At 34.7% G+C, this 12,687-nt stretch overlaps 1 protein-coding gene across 1 annotated transcript in view; it reads left to right on the forward strand.

Moving 5' to 3' along the window:
* The window catches only part of LOC136031429 (methylmalonyl-CoA mutase, mitochondrial-like), a 49,105-nt gene that overhangs the window by 17,405 nt on the left and 19,013 nt on the right, over positions 1-12,687 (forward strand). Inside the window, exons 3-4 of the mRNA XM_065711002.1 lie at positions 5,362-5,556; positions 9,917-10,100. Of these exons, the coding sequence (XP_065567074.1) occupies positions 5,362-5,556; positions 9,917-10,100 (379 nt within the window). The remainder of the gene's footprint in view (positions 1-5,361; positions 5,557-9,916; positions 10,101-12,687) is intronic.

Raw genomic sequence — 12,687 nt, forward strand, 5'->3', positions numbered from 1 at the left:
CAAAAGCTATCGACTGCCGTCGAAAAAAAATCTATCTGTCTTAGTTCAAAAGTTGACTTTTTTGCCGTAGGCCAACTTTCTAACGTCATCACTTAGAAAGGAGCAAAGGATAAACTCTAATTTCTTTAGCAATGAGAGAACTTTTAAAGTTTAAGAGGCACATCTGATACCATTTCTCTACCGCAATCCCAAGTGCGAAAAACCGAATGATAAACTCAGCCGAAATCATGGCAGCACTTTCGGACCCGTGGGAAAATGCCGCTTTTTTGCTTCTCTAAATTTTTCTATTTATCACTCAAAGAAGATATATTGGCTATGGGGCAGGGTAACTGTCGCATATATTTAACACTTATAGATTTTAGTCCATCTTCAATTTGAAACTGGTGCCTGCCTGCTTGCCTGCTAGAACGGAGCTTTCCACTCGAAAGCAGAAACATGGTTTGATGAAACGAAAGCTTGGCTGCATAACTTCAGATAGTCCTCTCTGACATAGGCTATACAACTCCTCTTCACTTCACACACTATAGGCTCTGGCTCAAGGACAAGCAAAAACCATCCTTTTTGGCCCCAGGCAAGAGTTCTACGAAGCTTTCCAAAATGTAAAGTCATATTCATCAATCCGGCCTGAGGTCCACACTTTCCGTAAAAACTGCACAGGTTAGACCCTTACCAGTTTCCAGGAATAAGCTGAGATCGGCGGCATAGGAAAAAAAAACAAACAAAAAAAAACGGGACAAAACCAAAGTGTTGCTCTCGCAACACAACTAGACCTACGTTGCCTGAGCAACGTGAAGTGTTGTGGCAACCTTTCTTCGGCTTTGCCGAACAAAGTGTTGCGAGAGCAACACTTTGGTTTTGTGTCTTTGCTATCGGTTAAACCCTGAAGTTGTCAGCCTATCGAAGCTTTTAAAACGTTATGTTCAAAGAAGAACGCGATCAGTAATCACATGATCAAAGGCTATTCCTCAGCGTTGAAAAAACAACAATATCAAAAGAATGTCGAAAGAAGGGACTAAATTGACTTTGCAGCCAGTTGAACTTTATGCTTTTCAATCGTAGACATCGTGACGGACGAAAACTTGGAACAATATTTTATATAATCTAGTTGGTATTATAAAGCTATCCGTAACTTTTCAGGATTAAAATAACATAGGTGACACTAATTATTACGAAACTACCTCATTGTTTTACGTTATCGTTTGTACCTGTTGTGTAAACACTTAATTCTGGGTTACAGTGAGTATGGGTAGGCTACACCAACTAGCAAAAGTTACAAACCCCTCTTCACTGAAGATGATTGTAGCTTAACAGCCGATTATTACTTACAAGTCCCCTACATGTCTTACTTACCAACGCTGGAACCAAATTGGTCTTATCATCAAATACACCGGAAACAAATAATAGGTACACCAACTCGCAAAAGTTGCAAACCCCTCATTGCAACTAGCAAAAGTTGCAAACACCTCATCGCTGAAGATGATTTAAGCCTAACAGCCGATTATTACTTACAAGTCCCCTACATGTCTTACCACTGGAACCAAATTGGTCTTACCATCAAATACAACGGAAACAAAAAATAGGTACACCAACTAGTAAGAGTTGCGAACCCCTTATTGCCGAGGATGATTATGAGCTAACAGCCGACTGTTGCTTACAACTCCCCTATATGTCTCACAATTGGTATCGGCCTATTTTTGGTTTCAGTGTGTACCTTACTACTGAATCCACTTTCTAGGAATAAGCTGAAATCGGGGTGCTAGGAACAAAAAAAAAAAAAAAAACACGACAAAACCAAAGTGTTGCTCTCGCAACACAAATATGCATTAATTCAAAAACGTTCAGAAATTAAATAAAAAAACTAGTTTTTTAACTGAAAGTAAGGAGCGACATTGAAACTTAAAACGAACAGAAATTACTCCGTATATGAAATGGGTTGTCCCCTCCGCAATCCCTCGCTCTTTACGCTAAAGTTTGACTCTGCCACAATTCTACTTTTTAAAACAATTAAAAGCTTTAGCGTAAAGAGCGAGGGATTGCGGAGGGGACAACCCATTTCATATACGGAGTAATTTCTGTTCGTTTTAAGTGTTAATGTCGCTCCGTACTTTCAGTTAAAAAAAACTAGTTTTTTTTATTTAATTTCATAACAGGAATCGTGGTTTGAGAAAGGAGAAGTAAATTTCAGCATTCAGCCAAAACAAGTCAAATGTCCTATTAAACATTAAAAATTAAAAGGAAAAGACTCTTTGTCCTCTTTTTAAGTGTAGTGGTTTATAAATGCTTGAATATATGGAGATTAACGGAATAACCATCAGTATTTTGGAGAATCGTCTTCCTTGTGATTTTAGGGTCGTCTCAGTTCAACCTGATAAAAGGCTAAGTATCCGGGCCAGATTCATATAATGCTTTTCTTTTTTATATCTCCTGTAAATGTTTCTTGTATGAAATGGTTTAATGTTTCGTGGTCTTAATATAGTGTGCATTGAAGAACTAAGTAGGTACAATTTAAGACAAAAAAAAGATGAAGTAATACTTAATAAAGAAAAAAATTAAAAAGAGGAAAGTTTTACGAATGAACTAAAAAGGGGAAACTAAATTTTTTGGTTCTAAAGAATACTTTTGATATACATACTTCAAAATTTTCTAAATATTTTGAATGTTGTGAGCATTTTTACTCCAGTTTGTAAAAAATTCCAAAAAATTTAAACATGGTGTGCATTTTATTTAAATAAAGAACTGTGGATTTGTCATTAACAGCATTGATAAAATTACGCTTGGATGATGAATAGTTAAATTTGCACCAAGATTGAGTAAAAAAGTTCATAACATTCAAAATCTTCAGAGAATTTTGAAGTATGTATGTGAAAAATATTCTTTTGAACTAAAAAAAATATTTTCTCCTTTTTTGTCCATTTGTCAAACGTATTATTTTTAAAGTTTTTTTTAAGTATTTATTAGTGCTGCTTTTGCAAAAGTAAATTTTTGAATAATTTTTAAGTAAAAAGTAAATTTTATAAAAAATTTGCTTCATTTTGGAAAAAAGAAGGAAACACCCCCTAAGATTCATAGAATCTTAACGAAAATCACACCGTCAGATTCAGCGTATCATAGAACCCTACTGTAGAGTTTGTAAGCTCCTATCTGCAAAAAATGTGGAATTTGTATTTTTTCATGAAGAAAGATCACGGATGTGTGTTTATTTGTTGTTTGTTGTTTTCTTCCCTAAAGGTGATTGTATCGACCCAGTGGTCCTAGAATATCGCGGGAGGGCTCATTCTAACGAAAATTAAAAGTTATAGTGACTTTTTTAAGTGATCAAAAAATTGGAGGGCAACTAAGCCCCCTCTGACGCTCATTTTTCCCAAAGTCACCAGATCATAACTTTGAGATTATCATTTTGTTCAGCATAGTCGAAAAATCTAATAACTTTGTCTATCAGGATGACTTAATCTCCCACAGTCCCCGGGGAAAGGGCTGCAAGCTATGAACTTTGCCCATTGTTTACATATAGTATTGGTTATTGGGAAGTATAGAGACGTTTTCAGTTTTTTTTTCTGGTGGTGGAGGGGGATTCGGGGGAGGGGGTTACTCGGGAGGATCTTTCCATGGAGGAATTTATCATGGGGGAAGAGAATCCCCATGAAGGAGGCGCTGGAAAATTTATCATGGGGGAAGAGAATCCCCATGAAGGGGGCGCTTGATTTTCCAGCATTATTTAAAAAAACAATAATAAATTAAATTAAAAAACAAGTTTTTTTCAACTGACAGTAAGGAACAACATTAAAACTTAAAGCGAAAAGAAATTACTACGTATATGACGGGGTTAGTCTCCTTCCCAATATTTCGCTCTTTACGCTAAATTATTTTTAGTGAATTCAAAAGAGCTATTTATTCTAATTAAACGACCTTTGTGATCCAGGGTTCATTTTTAAAGAAGTGGAACAAAATTTGAACTTTAGCATAAAGAGCGAGGTAGTGACGAGGGGGTGAACCCCCCCCCCCCATATATGTAATAAAAATATACGAATATAGAAGTTTGTTACGCAAGTTAATTCGTAAGTTACGTGTATATATTTCTAATAAAAACGTTCGTAAATAAGATTGAAAGTTCTAGTGCCGTTTTTAAGTAACCGAAAAAATTGAAGGGCAACAGGGCCCACTCTCCCGTGCTTTTCTTAAAATCGTCCGATCAATACTGAGAAAGCCATTTAGCCAAAAAAGCCAAAATTAATATGCAAATTATGTTTTAATTATTCTAGTACGATGAGCCAAAATCAAAACCTGCATTAATTCAAAAACGTTCAGAAATTAAATAAAAAAATGTTTTTTTAAACTGAAAGTAAGGAGCGACATTAAAACTTAAAACGAACAGAAATCATTACGTGTATGAAAGGGATTGTCCGCTTCTCAACACCTCGCTCTTATTCCGTATATGAAAGGGGCTATCTCCTCTTCAATGCCCTAGTCTTTACGCTAAAGTTTGACTCTGTCATAGTTCTACTCTTTAAAGCAATAAAAACTTTAGCGTAAAGAGCGGGACGTTGAAGAGGGGGCAGCTCCTTCCATATACGGAATAATTTCTGTTCGTTTTAAACTTTAATGTCGCTAATTACTTTAAGTTAAAAAGATTGCGTTTTTTTTTAAATTTAATAACCAGTAGCTATAACCAGTACTTCTCATACTTTTCATAATGTACTAATACGATTTTAAAGCAAAATGTTTTGCGAGCATGCTAATAGCTGTTGAATGCTGCGGAATGATTTTTGGAGACTCGAGACCAACTGTTAGGGGAAGGGGGGGATGGAGAAGAGTTTTTTTCGGGGCTAGAAAGGCTCATAATTATGTTGTGATAACATACTTTTCTAGTTTTGTGGTTGACGGTACGATTGGTTAATTTTGGACGGATTCTTCCTTCTTCATCCCCCCTCTTCCTTTGTGTAAAAGAATATTCATCCTGAATATTTAAGGGGTGTATGTCACTGATTTTACTAACTCCAGAGAAGCAATTTTGAAGGACTTTTAAGTGTAATGTAATGAATAAAAGTTCGTCCTATTGTCTGTATATTGCCATAATGAGGGATGCAGCCGTCTTTAAAGAGATTTACCAGATACTTCAATCCCATGAATGTAATAGAATTATCTTAGTGTTTATTTAAAAGTAAAGCTGCTGAGACACCAATAGGTATCTCAGTTTTTTTGTTGGTCTTGGTTTATAGTGAAAGGAATTTGTTTCAAATGTAAACGCATGTATTACAAATATAAATTTTAAGCATTGACGGTTTCCGAAGAAAAAGAACAAGAAGAATTTCAATTTTACCCATTTTAATGTAGTTGTTTCTATAGTCTTATGAAATTTCTCAGGATCAGCGCTGAGCTCCCTGGCAAATTCCCTTACACGAGAGGTCCTTACCCAACTATGTATGCACAACGACCCTGGACCATTCGTCAGTATTCTGGTTTCAGTACAGTTGAGGAAAGTAACAAGTTCTATAAAGAGAATATCAAGGCTGGACAGCAAGGTTTAAGTGTTGCTTTTGACCTTGCAACACATTGCGGGTAAGTCTTTAGTTTAAAAAATATGTTTTAGCCAATTCTGCCATCTCAGAATTGTAATAATAGAACTCACCCAAACGCTATTTTTTTAATTAAGTTCTTTGCATTTTTATGATGATCACTTCGTCTATGAAACATTTTTTTTTGAATTATTCTTTACGGTTTGCTTGTATTTTTGTTCTTCTTTGTGTGTGCTCATGTTCGTATGTTTTTTTTTCTTTACCTGACGTAAGAAGCAAATTTGGCTCTGTTATAGCATGTTATCGATTTTTGCAAGCTGTCATTATTATGTTTCACTCTAGCGCAGTATATTTTATATGATAGCACAAGCTAGATCTAGACAAGTATGATTAGCCTCCTAAATCTTAGAGAAAAGGAAGAAAATTTATTAAGTAAATCGTTGCTAAGGTAATTTGTACATGTTTCTTGCTCTCTGTCTTTTCATTGGGACTATCTTATCAGTGTGCTACCTACAATTAAAACAGTAAAGTTTTTTTTTTTTTTTTAGTAAAACGCAACGTTATCAACAATCTGTAAGTTTTGGTAGGTTGTTCACCGGTGACGTACCTTTTGACCAATTAAAGACTAGATGGCCATGAATTGTGTTAGAAATTGTGAATTTTCATATTCTCTTTCGTATGAATTCTTTACACTTCTTCAATTTCAGTAAACTTTTAAGTCAGACTCTCTTCTCCTAAGTTAATATTATATTGTTTTGTCTGCATAAGTGACATATCCCGAGAAATATCCAAAGATTTCTCAGTTTTTTTTTGTTGTTGTTTCACTGTCAAATCAAAGGATTTTTCCCACTTGAACTGTTATTTGTTTCACTTCTTTTTATGTAATACTTTTGTGTTAATTTGTAGTTGCTTCTTAAAGAATGTAAGAGACATTTTCCCCAAAAGAGTCTTTTTAAGGCTGTAGAAAAAAAAAATTCATGACGTTATTTTGGAACTTATATATCCAGCTTTATATAGTTTTTTACTTTCAGAAAATTCCGTCTGTGTATATTCTCAAACAGTTCGTAGCGTAACGAACTGTAAGTAAGGGAGCGACCCGGCTCAATAGTCACCAAAATTCTAAAAAAACGAAGTTTTGATATCAATAAATATATCAAAAGAATCGGCTTATTATGCTGATTTTAAATATATAATTTTTATTAAATTTAGCGATGCCTATTAAAGGCTACGAGTCTGAGAAAATTTGCCTCGTTTTTGAAAAAGAAGAAAAAAACACAAAGAGTATTAGAATCTAAATGAAAATCACACCATCAGATTTAGCGTATCAGAAAACCCTACGGTGGTGGTTTCAAGCTCCTATCTGCAAAAATGTGGAGTTTTGTATTTATTCTTTTTTTTTGTATGTTTTTCCCAGGGGTGATCGTATCAACACAGTGGTCCTTGAATATCATGAGATGGCTCATTCAACTGGAAATTAAAACTTGTAATGCCATTTTCAAGTGACCAATAAGATTGGAGGGCTACCTGTCCCCCTCTCCTGCTCGTTTTTCCTCAAAGTCGTCTGATCAAAATTTTAGATAGCCATTTTGCTCATCACAGTTGAAAGGCCCAATAACTATGGCTTTGGATGAAGCATGACCCCCCCCCCCGACAGCCCGAGGGGTAAGGTCATTAAGTCCTAAAATTTGCCTTTTTTTGTAAATATTCTTTGTTACTATGGAGTATGGATACATTTTTTGCTGGGGGTTTTTCCGCGTGGGAATTTTCTATGGGGAGGAAAGTTTCCAGGGGGTGAACTTGTCAGAGAAAATTATACACTGGGAGAATTTGTCAGAATTCCTATGCAAAATTCTTTTTAGTTGTCTTGCTTTCCCTTTGATGTCTCAATTCTAGGCGCGGAGCTGTTAAGGGTAATTGTCCTTGGTAAATTTTCACCGATATTGAATGGGGCAGAGGATATTTCCGTGGGGAGGGGGATTTCTTCGTAGTGTTCGGGCCAGATTTCCTGGCATTACCTAAAAACAATAAGAAATTAAATACAAAAAACAAGTTTTTTCAACTGAAAATAAGGAGCAGCATTAAAACTTAAAACGAACAGAAATCATTACGTGTATGAAAGGGATTGTCCGCTTCTCAACACCTCACTCTTTACGCTAAATTTTGAATTTCGTCCCCTTGAAACACAAAGGTCGTTTAATTAGAACAATAGGAAGCTTTTTTAAAAGTACTATAAAAATTAGCATAAAGAGCGAGGTGTTGAGGAGGGGACAATCCCCTTCATACACGTAATAATTTCTGTTCGTCTTAAGTTTTAATGTTGCTCCTTACTTTCAGTTGAAAAAACAAGTTTTTTTATTATTAAATTTTGCGCTAAAGATTAACTTTCATTCTACAATGTCAAGCATTTTTTTCTGTTTTTTTTTTTTTATTAGCGTTTTTTCAAAATATGACCTAGTTACTCCAATTTCGACGAATGTAGAGTCATAAAACTAATGACATGATTTTTCTTTTGAAGGGATTGCAGCATGTGACATGCAGATAACTGGACAAATCTTTTAAATAAATGAAGTCTCTTATGCGGCTAAAACGACATGTTACATAATATTTCATAAAACTTCGTAATATTATAGTTCGATAACATTTAGACGATATTTTTATTTAAAGCAAAATTCACAATTCCCATTGATCAGTTTCCCATTTGATGATTACGGCTAGCAGGAACAAGTAAGAACGATGTCTGTAAGAAAAGAAGAATTCGCCTGATTTGGAAAGCCGGTCTAAGCAAAGGGTGCCAACAAATTTAGGTAGGGGGTGACAATTGTCCCCCTTCCTCCTCAGTTGACGTCCCTGCTTTAGGCTGTTAGTAGATAGCGTTATTGGTTAGAGAGAGAGAGAGAGAGATCGATATATTTAAAAACTATCGTAGCATAACTAAATTCATTTTTTTCACAAAAATCATACATTTAAACAAAAATCACACACTACAACTCAGCATTAAAAATTGATGTGAAGAAAGGCACAAATGAGTTGGTGTAACGAATAGTTCGTACTTTATGGGGTACAAGTTTATTTTGTAACCGAGTTCGGCTATTGGGAGGGGCTTTTTCGATTAGTAGTGATCGGTGGCTCTCATTGGCTAGGACGGATTTTCCAAATTGCTGAATAAGGTGTTCAAGCCGGACTTTAAATGGAGATAAATTTAATTTAGCGAGGGCTTGATCATAGGGTATGTCGCGGTTTTGGAGTATAATCCTTGTTGCTCTTTTTTTGGTTGGATGGCTAGTGCTTTTAGCACCAAATTTAAATCATCTATTTAACTAATTACCCTTATGATTTATTGAATAATTATGTTTAAATTTATTTAAACTCATTGTATGTTTAGTTTAAAGCCTTACAAAATAATTCAAATAATATTTTTTTTCAATCGATATTTGCTGCAATTCTGACTAGCCAGCTTTTTAAGACGGCTCTTCTTTCCATTGGATATTCCTGACTGACACTTTTTGGCCATTAAAACAAGGCTCCTCACGAATACATCAGACGAAAGTTGAAGAAACTGTTGAAATTTGCTTAAGCGATATTTTAAAAGGGAAATGAAACTCTTGGTTGGATGTGGCTGTGTTAGTAATCAGATTGGTTGTAATATGTCATAGTTTTGCCAAAAAATGTTATGGCTTTCCCTGTCAGCTGTGCCTTTACCATTGATTGTCAGTCCGAATTTGTTCAACTCAATATTTTTATTTCAGCTGTAGTGAAGACCATAGAATAACATAGAAACCAAATCATGCTATTTTAATATATCTTCTTACGAATTTTCTTTTGTACAGTATATGCCTTATATGGCCAGCTCAACCTTGAATTATTTTATCTTATTGTTATAGTGATTTTGAGGGACATAGCCCCTTATAATTTGTAACTTGTGACACGTAGACAGAGCCTCGTCAATATGCAGTGTACCTCCGGAAAAGGTATACCTCTGAAGGGTTTCTGATTTTTCCTTTTTTTTCGGAAATTCAATGAACATCAATAGGCTGCATACTATATTGTCTTTATCTCCAAAATTGTTAACTTAACAATTTTATGAATCGAATAAATATATGCATATAGTTGCAGAAGGAATTTGGCGAAATTTTGGGTAAACTGGAATTTTGTGATTACTGAACATAGAGGATACGGATTAGTGTAAAATGTCTGTTGTTGTTTTGTCAAAGTGTGTATCTCATGAAAAAAAAAAAAAAAAAAAAAAAAAAAAAAAAAAAAAAAAAAAAAAAAAAAAAAAAAAATCAATTTCAGAATCCTAACAAACCGAAAGCAAGTCCCGAAAGAAATCCCATTTTACATTTTGTCTTGTTCGATAACGTTTTAAGGGACTGTCAGTATTGACATTTCTGGTGTTTTTCTAGCTATGATTCTGACAACCCTCGCGTTTTTGGAGATGTTGGCATGGCTGGAGTTGCAATTGATTCTATCGAAGATATGAAACAACTGTTTGACGGAATTCCTTTGGACAAAATGTCTGTCTCCATGACCATGAATGGAGCTGTTATACCAGTGATGGCGTTTTTCATTGCTGCTGCTGAGGAACAGGTTTGACTCTAAATTTTTAATTTGCGAGGTGTTCAATGACGTCTAAAGACCAAATGACTTAATTTGAAAACATGCAAATCTCATTTTCAGTAATTTTCTACAGTATCGCAAAAGCAAACGAATTTCTTATTATTTGTGATTCGATCTAAACTTCGGCACATAGTCTGAATGCCGTTCTATCCGGAAAATGGGTTTCATTACTTCGACATATAATATAAAATACTTTAGCTACAAAAGAAATTCTTGGTAATAAAATCTTGTTATGAAATACTTCCTTTATTATAGTTTATCCATCATGGATTTCTATCAAATTCTTAATGCATCACAACATTCTTTTCGTCAGGATTTCCAATTAGTAAATAGTCGCCTATCAAAATGATTTTGTAAACAGGAATTTGAAATTTTTAACAATCGAGAAGATTTCTTCCTAGATTTTGGAGGTAAATTTTTTATGGATGGGACACATGTAAATGTCTCAAAAGTAATTACTAGTGGGGACTTGGGTATTCTGGGATTTCGTGGGGACGTTGGAGGGCCAAACTTTCTAAGAGGAGAGTATCGTCTATTCTAAACCTTTTTTGTCGCTTTCAGCTCGGTCGATACAAGAAATGAAAATCCTTCATAATTCAAAAAGACAGAAACACAATAATTACAAGAGCAGACAAAGAAAATTCAGTTTTTATTATAGACGTGGTAGATTATGAGGAAAAAGTTCTTGCGCTTTTGCTAGTTAAAAACACTGAAAAAGAAATAAAAACAGACCTTACAGATAAATACACATACCAATTGAGAAAGGAACTGGAAACTTTAAAATATAATGCTCTAATTATCCGTCGAATGTACAGAAAATTTTACAGCATAGATTGCTGTGCTCCAAAATCTTTCGGCCGTCCCAGAATTCATAAGAAGGATATTTCGTTGCGTCCTATCATTGCATTTTTGCACTGAGCTACAAGACTAGGAAAATTTTTGATCACCACTTTTTACCTGCCTTTAAGGACAAAAAAAAATCTTACATAAAAACTCAGTTCGCCTTCTTGAAAAGTTGAGAAAATCAAAGTGTAACTGGAAATACTGTCTTAGGCTACCTAATTTTGATGCAATTTCCATATACACTTCCAATGATTTCAATAAATGGGGACGAACCTCACAAAGAAAATTAGAGGCAATTTTGAGCGGTCAGATTTTAATGCTTTAGAAATTTATTCTTCAATTACCCTTGCTCGCCTTTGCAACAAATTTCCCTTGTACTTCGGGATCAATCAATCAATCAATTAATCAATCAATTTATTAATACTAAAAGAAAAACTATTACAAAAGTAAAGCGGTTACTAGGCTCAAGAAGCTTTGCTTGTAATGGACCACAGAGAACAAGAATAAAACACTTTTATAAAATATATTAAAAAAAAAACAAACAAACAAACAAAACAAAAAAAAACACTGGAACAAGACAAGGACATTTAACAAATAGAAGATTTAGAAGGAGATTTAACATATAGCTGAAAATGATTTTAAAAGAAGAGAAAGTGACATACAAATTGGGATAGAATTAAAAAGAGAGAAAAAAATTATTGAACTGGAAAGACCCGACGAAATGATGCCTTTGCAGAAAGAAAAAGAGGGACATCCGAAGGGATGGAGTTCCATAATAGAATTGACTGACATACAGGAGATCTCTGAGCTGCTGTAGAGGATCGTTTTGGTAAAATAAATCGCCGAGAAGAATTACGTAAAGAAGAAAAGTACCTACCTGAGCCTGTCCATGAGAAAAACTGCTGCAGGGTCGGTGGGAGAGTATCTAGAAAAGCAGAATGCGCTAAATAAAGAGTACTTTTACCTATAATATGATCCAGCGGAGCTATTCCAATATCATTATAAAGATCAGACATTATAAAGTATCATTACAGGGATCAGGAACTAGTTTTTCTCTTCAGATTTTGGGGTTTTTAATGGGAACCGCTATATCTCTCTACTTCATTAATTTCTACTTGGATTTTATGGAAAATTTTACTTTGAGCAATTTTCCCTTGAAATACTCTTTGTCGTCCGGGTTTGTTGATGATATTTTGTCCGTTTGGGAGCATGGGTATGATTCTCTGAACGAATTTTTGTTACATTCAAACGCGTTTGATTCCATTCTTCAGTTTATATTGAAGGTAGAGAACCGAGAGGGGCCTCCTTTATTGCATCCTCTAATTCTATAAATGTTTGTAATCCTGATTTTCGGTCTATAGGTTGTCCCAGTTTCTATCAGCCGCAATGATTGTTATTTGCGTTTCTCGTCAAACCACCCTCCTTCTGTGAAAACAGACGTAATTATTTCTTTAGTCAACCAATCTTGAAACATTGGTTCATAAAATCACGTAGTCCTGAATTATATTAGATTAAAGATATTTTATTCTGTAATGGTTAGTTATTTTACCGAAATCGTTACCCAGATAGAATTATTTGGGATTAACATAATTGACAGTTTTTGTGAATGTGGCTGGTAAGTGAAGGCCTCCCAGAGAGGTATTTGACTGACTTTTGGAAACGGGTTGTAATACATCATTTTGTTTCTGGTACAAACATTTGAAATGAGCTTGAA

This window comes from Artemia franciscana, chromosome 1 (assembly GCF_032884065.1).
Source record: "Artemia franciscana chromosome 1, ASM3288406v1, whole genome shotgun sequence".
NCBI lineage: Eukaryota > Metazoa > Arthropoda > Branchiopoda > Anostraca > Artemiidae > Artemia > Artemia franciscana.